The sequence below is a fragment of the Macaca fascicularis genome, chromosome 13, assembly GCF_037993035.2.
Source record: "Macaca fascicularis isolate 582-1 chromosome 13, T2T-MFA8v1.1".
NCBI lineage: Eukaryota > Metazoa > Chordata > Mammalia > Primates > Cercopithecidae > Macaca > Macaca fascicularis.
Window position 1 is genome coordinate 57,830,392 of NC_088387.1, and position 14,544 is coordinate 57,844,935.

Here is a 14,544-nt window from a genome sequence, read left to right on the forward strand (position 1 = left end):
GATGTTAGGAATCTTAGAATCCAGTGCTTGTTCCAGCACTGCTAGCTGTGTGACCTTGGGCAAGTCACTGAACCATCCTGGGCTTTAGTTTCCTCCTCTGTAAAAATGACAATTAGACAAGATCTTCTAAGGCCCTTTGAGACTTAAAATTCTTTTCTCAGAAACAAAACTTTAAAAGATGATAAATTTAGCATAGTAACTTCAGTATTAGAACTTCAAATCACATAGATTTTAATGGTATCAGTGACAAACAGCTCTTAACTACCAAAAACTTTCCAGATTAAAGTCTTCTAGCAGGAAATTTGAGAGTCATTTGAAGAATAGTTTAAAATTTAGCTTATGGTTTTAAACTGCCAGTCTTAGCCTGTAGGTTCCTCAGTTAATCATTAGCTACAGTAATTGTCTCTGTCTGGTACTTGGTGTCCTAAAATGCAAATACTTTTTTTCTCAACCCTCTAGAAGTGAAGCTAGACAAGGTTTCATACTATTGCTACTTAGAAAAGAGCTTTGAACTACAGGAACGTAATGTGGGGCTAAAGAGTGAGATCCAGAAGTGGGATGAGTCATGCAACTCAGGGGACAGTAGTTAAGGGACAGTGAGGAATTGACAGTGGGGCTGGTGGCAACACAAAGCCTAGAATAGCTAAAATAATTATTAGCTAAGGGGCTGTACTTTGGACTTACAGCAAGGCTAGCAACATTACCAAGGGCTTTCTCCAATACAAAGTGTTTTATTTTTTTGTAAAGGGTCAGTGTAGTTTCTATATATGGCAGTCATTGAGTAAACTCGCTTCTCAGCTTTAAGACATTCTTCCTTGCCAGCCACAATTACAGGCCATTTTATAATCACTCTTCCTCCAACCTCAAAACTGTCCCTATTCCCTGCTTCATTTCCCCCTAGATTGACATATGGTAGATCATCAAACCAAAGATTTATCAGGGGGTGGGAGCAGGGGAGGTGGACAGTGAATGAGGAAAGATTATTATTAAGCTACTGCTCATGCCTCAGTGAAGCAGTAAAGAATGACATAACCACATGACAAACATACTTAAATTCAAATTCTGGCTTTGCCTGTGTCACTTCAGATTATAATTCTTCTGAGTCTGTTTCCTAACGTGTAAAAATGGGGACAGTGATTTCAATCTGGTAGAATTTTTGCAAGGGTAGATTTAGTGAGGTAATGTGCATGGGATAACATTCAGTAGTGCCTGGTGTATAGTAAACACCCAAATATTTTTATTTTGTTTTTAACTTTTTTCCATTGGTTTAGTACTTGCTTACCTTTAGGATGTACGTGTGTGTGTGTTTGTGTGTGTGTGTGTGTATGTGTACATGTTATAGAGAAATATTCATAAGATCTGAAAAACAAAAGTATGTTTACTACTTAGCAAACATGTCTGTTGGACAAGTTCTGCTAATATAATGAGAGTGCATTTGTACATTCAGGTAGCTAAGACTTAACAAGTCTAAAAATTCCTTACTTCAAAAGTTCAGCTGTTTAAAGTGTTTGGTTCACAAATAAAGGAGATTGTGTTTTAAACAATACATACTATACTTTTTAAAGGTTGTATTAGCACATGCAAACAATTCACCTTAAAAAAAACAGAATGAGTCATAAGGAGTCAGACATGCCATTAATCAGCTCTTAATTATCTTCAGTAAAAGAGGGAAGGAGAAAAATAGAGATAACTTGAATCTTTGTATAATCCAAAAGGTTCTCTGTGACTTGGAATGAAGCCAGAAAAAGAATCTCATTTTGTTTCACACACTGGCACCTGGTATGGAGATCAACAGTTGCTCAAAGGAATTTTAAATAATTATAATGTGTTAATAGATAATTAATTGGGAATTGATTCTGCAAGGCATAGTCAAACATTTGTTTTATAATTGTGCAGTTCTTGCAAGAGATCACCTATACTTTTTTTCCCCCCATCAGGTATAATGGGTCTCTCCCAAATGGCGATAGAGGAAGGAGGAAAAGTAGATTTGCTTTGTTTAAAAGACCTAAGGCAAATGGGGTGAAGCCCAGCACTGTGCATATTGCTTGTACTCCTCAGGCTGCAAAGGTAAAAAAAAAAAAAAAAAAAAAAAAAAAAGCTACATAAATTACCTTGGAGAAATTGAAAGACTTTTATGTGTTGTTTATATTCTCTAGCATTCCCCTCACATTTCTATTTCAGAAATTTCCTTTTGTTTGGATTGGAGAAGAGACTTTGGAGACATGGTATTTGAAAAGCTGCCATATGGAAGGGGAATTGGACTTTAAAAAAAAAAAAAAAAAAGACAAACCAGGATCAGTGGGTGGAAATTAGAAGGAAATATTCTCTTTCCTTATTAAAAGAGGTGGGGTGGGGGACAGGGCTTTATCTAGTACCTAGAATTATGCAGCTGTCTGCCCTGAGAAGTGGAAAGTTCCCACTCTGTTACTAGAGGAGCCTCCCTGGGCTGGATGAAGAATGTGATGTATAATATGTGTATTCAGGTATTAGAAGCATATTTGGGTGAGGTAATTTTTAAACTAAGAGTCTTTACCTAAGATTCTGTGTATTGGTTGTATTCATTTTTGGTTTATAACTTCATATATTTTAGCATAGTACCTTGCACAAAGTAGACCTCAATAATTATTAAATTGAATCAAAGTTATGAAAGCAATATCCAACTGCATCTACAATATAACTTCTCAACCCCCAGCCTATTTCATGCTTCTAGCCCTGTCGTCGTCTTCTAACAAAATTTCCAGAAGCTGGACCACCATTTCAGGATACTTGGGCTTTTCCTAGAGCGACAGACAAGGAGGGGGAATTTCACATCTTTATATTTTCTGTGAATTTGTCTGCTTCCAATTTTATAACACAGACTTTATGTTATAAAGAATTTGATATTGTAATGAGCAAATAAGAAAAATTACAAAGAGTTCTTTGAGTCCTGGAAGTACCTGTATCTTTAGCTAAGTAGCCCTAGAATGTACATTAATATTATGCCATCTGAAGCATATCTTTATAAGTTAAATAAACAAGAGACAGAAAAATTGGCATATGATGTGGTTTTAGGTCACAGCTTCAGTGTCTGAAGGTAATTGGCTTCTCAGCTTTGTTTTATATCCAGTTTGATTTGTGAAAGAATCCTTAGGCCTTGACTAGGACTCCTCCGTTACTATTTGGGAACCAGTTAGTGCAGAAAGGGGACAGTTTCTTTTTGCTCCTTTGGAGAGAAGGAATATGCTAAGCAGGTGGTGGAAGTAAACCTCAGATTCATTCAATCTGAGGAGCTTCTTACAGTATCTCCCCCAGGAGTGCTCTTGATATTTTGGGTGTGCCACTTTTTCATTGTTCAGGACTTTCCCACATACTACAGGACATTTAGGGGTCCTTCACCCACAAAATGCCATTTGAGCCTGCAAATCCTCATAACAGCCAAAAAATGCACAAAATATTTTCAGATGCCCCTTAGACAGCTAATACTACCTCTGGTTGAAAACCACTATAAGGGAAAATATTTCTAATCCCTACCTCTATAATACCATATTCTGTACTTTTCTTCCTATTTTACTCTGCCGTGTCCTCATGTTTTCATTGTTACCTCCTTTTCATCTTTCATCTTTACTAGGCAATAAGAATCTTAGGGATCAGATTGACCCTTGGCTGGATGTGGTAGCTCACACCTGTAATCCCAGCACTTGAGAGACCAAGGTGGGCGGATCACTAGAGCTCAGGAGTTTGAGACCGGCCTGGGCAACATGGTGAAACTCTATCTTCACCAAACACACAAAAAATTAGCCAAGTGTGGTGGCATGCCCCGAAGTCCCAGCTCCTTGGCAGGCTGAAGTGGGAGGATCACTTGAGCCGGGGAGGCAGAGGCTGCAGTGAGCTGAGATCATGCCATTGCACTGTAGCCTGAGTGACAGAGTGGGACCCTGTCTCAATTAAAAAAAAGAAAAAAGATTGACTCTTTCCTCTTTAAATTTTGGAGGAATGTATTTGTGAGGTCATGACGAAAATTAAGCATTTAGTCTGGTAGTCATCTGGGATGAGTAGGTAAAACCCTGCGTTCTAGACCAGTGAGAACCAAACTTGACATAGTTTTTATTCTCAGTCTAACAGTAGGTTTAATAACTAACAAACAAAGATTACAATCTCAAAGCACAAAAAAACCAATGTTTTAAAATCTCTTTAGCCACTAAGAATTAATTTTAAAATACTAAGTAATTATTTTATTGAAAAGTCAGCTGTTTAACCAGTGGCACATGCCTGTTAGTCCCAGCTCCTTGGGAGGCAGAGGCAGGAAGATCACTTGAGCACAGGGTAAAGCTGTAGTGTGCCGTTTTCCTGCCTATAAATAGCCACTGCACTTCAGCCTCTGCAACATAGCAAAACCTGGTCTCTTAAAACGTGTGTGTGTGTGTGTGTGTGTGTGTGTGTGTGTGTGTGTGTGTGTGTGTGTAAAACCTGTAAAACAATTATATAGTATTTATGAATACCTAAATGTGTAGAAAGAAATATGTAAAACATGCATGTAAATGATCTACACTGCATTCTTGAGGTTGGATACCTCTGTGGAGAAAAGGGAATTGGGAGGGACATGTAGGCAGCCTCGATCGTATCTGTAGTTTAATTCCTTAAAAAAATCAGAAGCAGGCCAGGCACAGTGGCTCATGCCTGTAGTCCCAGCACTTTGGGAGGCTGAGGCGGGCGGATCATGAGGTCAGGAGTTCGAGACCAGCATGGCCAACATGGCAAAACTCCATCTCTACTAAAAATACAAAAATTAGCCGGGCATGGTGGCGTGCACCTTTAATCCCAGCTACTCAGGAGGCTGAGGCAGGAGAATCACTTGAACCTGGGAGGCGGAGGTTTCAGTGAGTTAGCGCCACTGCACTCCAGCCTAGGCAACAGAGCGAGACTCTGTCGCAAAAAAAAAAAAAAAAAAAAAAAAAAATCAGAAGCAAAAGTGGCAGTATTAAGCTTTGATAAAGCTGAGTCGTTAGTATGGTCTCTGTATATTTGGAAATAGTGTATTTCTGTATTCTGTTTGTAGATATTTGGAAATTTGACAGTCTTAAAGCTGTTGTTTTAAGGCTTTATCTATTACAGATTAGCTGCAAATTGAAACCAAGTTAAAGCTTATGATGCCAAACTTCTAATTAAGAAGGATTTTTTCATTCAGCTTCTTTGCTGTATATAATTATTCTCTTCTGTCTTTGTGTCTGTTTTCTTTTTATGCAGCCCATTTCTACTTCCTTTGTGTGATGACTCAATTTTTCCCCTTCTTTGATATTATCTTCAACTCATATACATAGAAAACACTTGAAAACAAAACTGAAAAGTTCTTTTTAGCAATGTTTTTAGTTTGAGATAAGTCAGAAATACAGTCATAAGCATTACATCCCTTTCCTTTGGTAATGTTTAATCATTCTATGAATGTTTCTTTTGTTTTTTAAAGAATTTTTTTCTTTTATCTCCTGGGACCAAATCCCAAATGCATTTTTCTGTATCTCACCCAGCATATGGCAAACATTTGTCATCTGTAGAGTCACAAAATGGTTAGAAAACCAGTTAACTTGGCTTGTGAGTGAACTTTATAGCTCTCTGAATTACTTCAAAAATAAGATTCTTCTTATTTTGCAAGATTTTGCATTTTCTTCTTATCAGAGTACTGTTTTCTGTTTTTATGTGGGATTTGGTTTTGATTATTTTATAATTTAAAATACTTTATAAGGGAGTGTAGTGGTTTGATAAAAGAAAATTATGGGCCAGGCGCAGTGGTTCACGCCTGTAATCCTAGCACTTTGGGAGGCTGAGGCGGGCCGATTGCCTTAGCTCAGGAGTTCAAGACCAGCCTGGGCAACATGGTGAAATGCTGTCTCTACTAAAAATACAAAAATATTAGCCATGCATGGCAGTATGCACCTGTAGTCCCAGCTGCTTGGGAGGCTGAGGCAGGAGAATCGCTTGAACCCGGGAGGCGGAGGTTGCAGTGAACCGAGATCGCACCACTGCACTCCAGCCTAGGCGACAGAACAAGACTCCATCTTTGGGGGAGAAAAAAAAATAAAGAAAATTATGTTTTTACTCTGTAACTGCTTCTAAATATTCTTCGATGCCCCATTCAACCCAAGAAACTACTGTCACAACTGACAGGAGTTATTAACCTCTCTAAATTTCAGGGGGAAAATATATAAGTATGTCATGTATTTGATAAATAGTTTTCCCTTTTTTTAATGAAAAGATTATCTGTTTGGATTGACCTGCCTACTAATTTTTGCTATTAACTTTTTCATTCTTAGGCAATAAGCAACAAGGACCAGCATAGCATATCATATACTTTATCTCGGGCCCAGACTGTGGTGGTTGAATATACTCATGACAGCAACACCGATATGTTTCAGGTATTATAACATCTAAAATTTTTTTTCTTAAAAACAAAAAAGTTAAAAATCTATTGGTAAGTTTTGCTGAGATCAGATAAAGGATTATCATATATTTATATTGTATTTTATTAAAATATGGATTGATTGCTAACCCTCATAAATAGAAGTCAGTCTAGCACAGTTGAGATAGGCTCCGGAATAAGAATTACTGGTAAATATTACATAGCCATTATATGCCTCAGTTTCCTTCTCTGTAAAGTGCAGATAATAGACTCTCCCCTATGACTGTTAAGAGGCTTAAATGATCTAGTACACGTAGAGTACTCAGCGCTGTGCCAGGTACTTAGTAAAAACACTTAGTGAATAGTAGCTATTATCCAAAAAAGAAAACAATAAATATTCTGCACACATTTATGACTTTTTCTACCACTACCTCTCACCTTCCTCTCTAGGCAATAAACAATCCAGGCACTTGCTAACTATTTTATTATCTATTTGAAATCAAACCTTTTTCTCAGCACATATTTGGTCAGTGCTACTCATGCAATAAAAGTATTTTTCTCTTACTTTTTGTACCAGTCCAGTGCTGATATTTTTGTAAACTGGTAGATTTTAGGACAGTCAATTCCAAAGATGTAAATAGAATCTTTGATCTTATCCCTTAATATTGAGCTCTCCAAAGCTTAGCCTTTTATAAACAAACTTAAGTAGAACATAAATTATCTGATAATGTTGCTTTTATAATTATTGTCACATGGACTTTTCCATTTTTCTTTATTTTACAAGGCAAATAAAAGTGAAAAGGCCTGGAAATATATTTAATTTCAGTCAATAGTGAAATATTTCTTTGAATTCACTCCCTCTGCTCAACCCTTTTAATGAGATGAGATACTGAATTTTTTTTCTCTAGTTAATATTAGAATGTGGGCATTTGTGTTTTCCTCTCTTTTACCAAAAATAAATTACATCTTTAATGAAGATTAATGTTTAGATCCAAGAAAAACCTAACACAAAGCTTTAGGATGGTTTTTCACATTTTGTTTCACTGACAAGCAGTGAAAATGAATGAGCTTAGCTTTTTTTTAAAATCAAGGTGCTACTAGGCCTGTAGTCTCAGTTACTCAGGAGGCTGAGGTGGGAGAATAGCTTGACGCCAGCCTGGGCAACATAGTGAGACTTCATCTCTTTAATAAAATGTAGATAAATGTGTGTGTGTGTGTGTGTGTGTGTGTGTGTGTATCTCCAAGATATTTGGTCACAGGCTAGAATTTTAGCTTCAGAAAGTGCCTTATATTTATTTGTTTACCCCTTATCTTTGGTAGATTAAGTTAACTGAAATCTTGTGAGTTAACGATGATAGAGTTACTTGGGGGCAAAACTGAAATTAAACTAGGCATCCTGAATTCTGAAACAATGTCTTCACCATCTAATGAAGGCCCTTAAATAAGTTTTAACATTTTGAGTTTTGTCTTTTTCATAAAGTAGAGAATTTTTCCCAGTATCATAAACTGATTATGTCCTTTCTACAGGTATTATACCTCTGGAAAATCCAAACATTTCAGCATCAAAAAGACTGTGATGTATCAGAAACTACCTTGATAAACTAGGCAGTCTTTGAGGAATTGTATTAGAAACATTCTAGGATTGTCTACCCTGTAAACTGAACAAGAACATTTGTTGTTCAAGTCATCAGATGTTCCAACTCCAACTCTATGCATTGTTTGGCACTACGAAGTAAGGGAGACATTACAAGCTGATTACATGCCTAGGTGCTGTACTGACCCTCTAAATTTTAAGCACATTGATTGTGTTGAGGAAAGATGGAGAAGAGACTTTATACTGGTGTCTTTTCATGTAGATCTTTTTATCAGGTTAAGTAGGATTTTTGCCAGCAACCAGTAGAAAAGCATTCTAGCAAAAGAGATGGCAAAGAAGTAGTACACAGTGTGGTAAAAGATTGATGAATAAGCTACTTGTAGCTAATATACATAAATAGCAGGAAATTTGGCTGGATTGGTAGATGGGAGGCAAATCTTGAGTCAGTTTCTAACTATTATTAGAAATAATAAACTACAAATTTTGGATAAGCTATAAGGAACCATTGAGTTTTCTCGTGAGGGTGAGGGAGAGTAACAAAAGAGCTGTATTTTTAATGCTAATAATAGCAGTTAGAAAGGGGTAGAATTAGTAACAATCAGATTTTGGCATATGATCACATTCATGGTGGGTTTTTTTCCCTTTATAGATACTTAAGTTTCTTCCTTCTCATTGTCATACAAATATTGCTTCAGTGTCTTAACTAGTCTCTTCCAAGACCAAGTTGAAATGTTAGCTCTCTGGAACAGTCTCTTTCCAAATAAGTGCTACTTCTGTTGATTCTGAATATTAGTTCAATCCTTGGCCTGTATCTTTTAGCCTTTAAAGAGCCTTTGTGTTTGGGGAAATATTTTTAGTTTCAAAGATCTGAGGCCATTTAAGATATGTTTATTTTTAAGAATAAAGAAAAGGAATATCCAACCTTGTATTTGTTAACTAGTTTCCCTCTAAAACTATCCAATCTAAATATAAAGACTTTATACTTGACAAGTGGACAAAAACACTAAAGAAGTTTATCTGAAAGTGTGCTGATACAGGGAACTTGAGGCTAAAATATGTAAAGAGTAAGAGTCTTTATCTTTGTAGAGGGTCAGTATTTTTTCTCAGTACCCACATTCTTCAATTTTATGATACTACTTTATAACAAATACATTCATGAACTGATAATTTCCAAATGTTTGCTTTAAAGTCCTGTGACACTTGTGACTGTTGTCATCTACCCATTGATTTCCTTTTTTCTTTTCAACTTTCAAAATGCAATTAACTTATTTACTAGCTAGTACCTCTGAAGATGTTTTGAAATCTCTGACACCTCACCCATCCAGAACTCTTATCTGGGAGCCTTGTCTCTCTGAAATATCCCCAAGAACCAGGAAGAGTATATATATAAAATAAATGCCACAAAGTTGATGCAGTGAAATTCCTTTTCTGTGCTCCCTAGAGAATCCCTTAGGCTCTCACCAGAACCTTTTGAAATACTTTTCTCTGAAGTAGGTTATTTGATTTCTCAAACCATAACAGAGTAAGAGTAGCCAGTTGAAAGAGGGGCTTGTTTCTGGATACAGGCTTGACCAAAAACAAGGAGTGATAGCTGACAACCTGGCAGAAAAGAAACAGGAAAATATATGAAGTATACATAAGACCTCAAAGCAAGGCTATGTAAGCCCTTGACATAAGGATCAGCAGTCTTGTATACCTCTTATAGCACCTGAAGACATCACTGCATTTCAGCTTAATGTAAATGGTATTTATAGTGTAATGTTCTGCAGTCATCCTAAAATATTTACTTATATATGTTCACTATATTCTGTTAAATAAGGTAGAATATCTCTTTAAATATCTCTAAAGAGAAGAAATCTACATGATACACATATTTCCATCCAAAAGGGTTAAAATTAAAATCTGCAGCCATCTAGAAATTTCAGCCGTTCCTGAACTCTTCATTTCCTGAGGGTTTCGTATATTATTGTAAGTTCTCATTTAATTCCATGCTCTAAGTGATTACTTCATCAGAGACAGTCTGATTAGTTTTCAAGAGTATAGATGCCCCCAACATTAAGTATGGTAAGCTTCAACTTTAGAAATTTCAAAGGCCTAATGTTTTCTCCTTATTGTGCCTTTCTTGAATGGATTTTCCACTGTGTTCTTTGAATGGGTTTATAGATATTTTGTTTCCCTCAGATTGGCCGGTCGACTGAAAGCCCCATTGATTTTGTAGTAACTGACACAGTTCCTGGAAGTCAAAGTAATTCTGATACACAGTCAGTACAAAGTACTATATCAAGATTTGCCTGTAGAATCATATGTGAACGGAATCCTCCCTTTACAGCACGGATTTATGCCGCAGGATTTGACTCATCAAAAAACATCTTTCTTGGGGTAAAAAGCTTTTTTTCTAAATGATGCTTTCTTTTATACTAGCTTTCATTCCAAATTACAAGTAATTGGAAGCTCACTTCTATTATTTCTACTAGGAGAAGGCTGCCAAATGGAAGACATCAGATGGGCAGATGGATGGTTTGACCACTAATGGTGTTCTTGTGATGCATCCACGCAATGGATTCACAGAAGACTCCAAGCCTGGAATATGGAGAGAAATATCGGTGTGTGGAAACGTATTTAGCCTGCGTGAAACCAGATCAGCACAGCAGAGAGGAAAAATGGTAAATACTGAATGGTATTTTCTTAATTAGCTACAATAAACACATAGGATGAGTTGAACTGAATGCATTACGTACATTCCAGAAAACTCTTAAATCTATTGCCAACACAGAATACTAAGGCTATCAAACACTGACTACCAGATTCTATACTAGAGGTCAGTATGTTAATATTTCATTTAGTAGCCGGGCACGGTCGCTCACACCTGTAATCCCAGCACTTTGGGAGGCCGAGGCGGACAGATCACCTGAGGTCAGGAGTTTGAGACCAGCGTGACCCACATGGAGAAACCCTGTCTCTACTGAAAATGCAAAATAAGCTGGGCATGGTGGCGCATGCCTGTAATCCCAGCTACTCAGGAGGCTGAGGCAGGAGAATCACTTGAACCTGGGAGGTGGAGGTTGTGGTGAGCTGAGATCGCGCCATTGCACTCCAGCCTGGCAATAAGAGCAAAACTCTGTCTCAAAAAAAAAAAAAAAAATTGGTAAACTCTGAAAGTTTATTCTTCTGTCATATCATGTTAATATATTTTAAAACCTAAGCTTTCTTAAACTAAACAGCACTCTGATCTTTTCAGCCATCTGTATATCTTTAACCATATTTACCTCATTAAAAATATTAGACTTATTGATTAGCCAGGTGTTTTAATCATAAGTTGTCTTTACCATAAGGCTAAAAAGAAATATGTTAATGTTTGATATTTTATCCTTGATTTTCAAACTTACCTTTTTGATAACTACTGTCCGTTTCTTGAATATTTAGTGAAAATCCTAGGAAATCTCATTTCTTGAGTAAGGAGTACTTAAAACCAAAAGGCTTATGTAAAAATCCAAAACAGAGTGGTGAATATGTTTTTCAACTCTTGTCTTCTCTAGGTGGAAATTGAAAGCAATCAGTTACAAGATGGCTCGTTAATTGACCTCTGTGGTGCAACATTGCTATGGCGTACTGCAGAAGGCCTTTCCCACACTCCTACCGTGAAGCATTTGGAGGCTTTAAGACAGGAAATCAATGCAGCACGACCTCAGTGCCCTGTAGGGTTCAACACACTAGCATTTCCTAGTATGAAGAGGAAAGATGTTGTAGATGAAAAACAACCATGGGTATATCTAAACTGCGGCCATGTACATGGCTATCATAACTGGGGAAACAAAGAAGAACGTGATGGAAAAGATCGTGAATGTCCTATGTGTAGGTCTGTCGGTCCCTATGTTCCTCTGTGGCTTGGATGTGAAGCTGGATTTTATGTGGACGCCGGCCCTCCAACCCATGCGTTTAGCCCTTGTGGGCATGTGTGTTCAGAAAAGACAACTGCCTATTGGTCCCAGATCCCGCTTCCTCATGGTACTCATACTTTTCATGCAGCCTGTCCCTTTTGTGCACATCAGTTGGCTGGTGAACAAGGCTACATCAGACTTATTTTTCAAGGACCTCTAGACTAACAGACCGTTGTCCTCCAGGACTACATTATAAATTTATAAGCTAAGTGAGTTGGGTTTTTGAACCTGTTGTCCACGTCACAGTTTTTCTGCTCTGGTCATTTGCATTAAGATGAAGAATTTTTTAAAACATTTATAATAAATAGCAATTTCTGAGCAAAAATCTGGGAAACTCAAGCAAAGGAATTACTGAAAGTATCAGTATTCTGAATTCTGAGTTTTGAAAATATATTTTGAAGAGAAAAAGACATAGTCTAATTTGATGCCTTCCTTTTAGTGTTTTTGAATCACCCATCCTCAGTGCTGAAATTGTTTTGTATAACTGAGGGTACTGTTGGTTCAAACTATGTTAGTTTACAGTTTGTTGCAAACATTGTAAAATATAGCAACATGTATATTAACTTTTTTCTATTTTACGTTAGAATGTTCTTGATAGAGTAGCATGGTAACGATGGTGTCACACCCTTGGTGTGAATGGTAGCTTAGTGAGCACACCTAGCTCAAGGATTTGCAAAGTTAGGAAGAAGGACAAGAGAACCTCTCTCCCCACCCCAGTCTAAATATGGAATTTGGTAAATTAGAATACTTTGTAATTTGTAAGACCAATTTCATATTAATTACCATTGTGTGAAGGGTGTTTGTTTTTAACCACATTAAAGATAATCAGGAAAGATTTTTTCTTAATGTTTCTCTCGAGCGTAGTACTATAACAAAAACTTAATGCTAAGAAACATTTTATATGCTCCTTTGAATATGCAATTTAATCTAGATTATCTATTTTTCTCCCATGATAACTAATCTGTTTTTAGTATCAGCAGCATTTGGCAAGTTTATTTTTTTGGATATAAACTGTGGTTCATCTGTTCACTGTTCCTAGAAAAAAATCATTCCCATAAGAAAAAGTATAAATTAGCAAGAAAGGAGAGTGACTTGATTTGCTTTTGGAAAAAGAAATGCTTAATTAATTATTCTGTATTTGGCCTTATTCAGGCATAAGGAAATCTAGAGATCTAAAGGGTTGAATGACAATAGTGCCCCCCTTTCTAGCAGACCAGCCTTAACTCTGGGTTTGAATCCTAAGGAGATTGCCACAGTGAGACTTAAGTAAATGTTTGCTTGGCAGATGAGCACCAATGACTGCAGCGTGGAGTGACGCACTGCATGGTCTGTTTATTCTCTAATTCCAATATGTCTTTTGCTTCCAAAAGCAAGAACAAGTTTCTTCTCTCCCCTCCTTCCCACCCTTTTTTCAAAGGCACCACAAGTATAGACAGTTGCACTACATCAAATCTGTTTTTGACACTTGTAGAAACCAGTACACTTTTAGATTAGACAGTATCTTTTTTTAATATTTTGATTTGTTTTCCTTTAGTTTGAGAAGTTGTATAATACTTAATTGACTGTAGCAAAGTTTTATATATGTTAGCGTAGCTTTAATTTATCCTCTTATAAAACTGTTCTGAATTTTCTTTTGGTTTTTAAAAAACAAAACTTGTTGCTTAGAAGCCATGAACTATTTTATTTTACTTCAACTGTCAAAACTTCCTTGTTTTTAAAAATGATCATTTGGGTTCACTCAGGAAATGCATGTCAGGAACTTGTATTATAAGTTTATTAGTTGTGATGTATCAGTAACTGCTGTTACCCCTTTTTCAAAGAAATATAATTGATTTTGAAGTTTTCTAGATTGTCACATGCTTTGTGACTAATGCAAGAAAGCAAGTCTTGTGTTGTATTTGTTCTAGTCATTTCTATTCAGGCTATATATTGTAGCTTAATTTTTATTTGCCATTAATTTATTTAAACTAAGTAAATACTTTTCAAAATAGATATTTGAATTTGTCTCTGTGAGTTCATTTTTGCATAAACGAGAATGATTAACGAGAAGTGAAAACTGTGGACAACTCTGTTCCACACTCCAAAAATACTCAGTTGAAACAGATGAAGAGTTTGCATTTAATGTAACACTTTAAAGTCTCTGGTTCTTTTTGAAAAGCATCTCTTATTAATAAAGAAACTTTGTTAGTGGTTGAATAATTGAGGACTTGTCTAAGTTAAGCCTTGCTAGGGAGTTGGCACCTGTAAGTTGCATGTTAGACTATTTAAATAGTGCCTTCATAACCGTAAAAGTTTCACGCCCTTCCTAAAGTTGCCTGCATTTTCTTCTAACAGGTAAAGACAATTTCTTCTAACAGGAAAAAACCTGGCTCATTTTCTATCACATTCAAGTTTTGAAAACTCAGGCAATTTAAATGATCGGTTGGGTGTTTGCTGTTTAAGCATTTTGAATACTGGATCTGTTATTTTGCCATGGCCTAATAGCACACTTTTACTTGTAAGTACTCAGTTGTATTAAGGGAATGTCAGTATTCTGGCCAAGGAGGAGAAAAAGTTGTATTTAGGTCTCCCCAATAAATCACTCTCAAGAAAGATAATCTTTATGGCTTAACTCTTTTATCAAAGTAATCTTCATATTTAAA

At 36.4% G+C, this 14,544-nt stretch overlaps 1 protein-coding gene across 4 annotated transcripts in view; it reads left to right on the plus strand.

Annotated features, from left to right (window-relative positions):
- Positions 1-13,894, plus strand: part of PELI1 (pellino E3 ubiquitin protein ligase 1) — a 66,186-nt gene extending 52,292 nt beyond the window's left edge. For 2 of the 4 annotated variants that reach the window (XM_065527029.2, XM_015433593.3), the window contains 5 exons: positions 1,938-2,067; positions 6,285-6,386; positions 10,146-10,343; positions 10,439-10,627; positions 11,501-13,894. In XM_065527029.2, coding sequence (XP_065383101.1) covers positions 1,938-2,067; positions 6,285-6,386; positions 10,146-10,343; positions 10,439-10,627; positions 11,501-12,067 — 1,186 coding nt within the window. In that variant the 3' untranslated portion in view covers positions 12,068-13,894. Of the gene's footprint in view, positions 1-1,937; positions 2,068-6,284; positions 6,387-10,145; positions 10,344-10,438; positions 10,628-11,500 lie in introns of those variants that run through there. The other 2 variants (XR_012422324.1, XR_012422323.1) reach the window with 2 other exon arrangements.
- Positions 13,895-14,544: the final 650 nt, after the last annotated feature.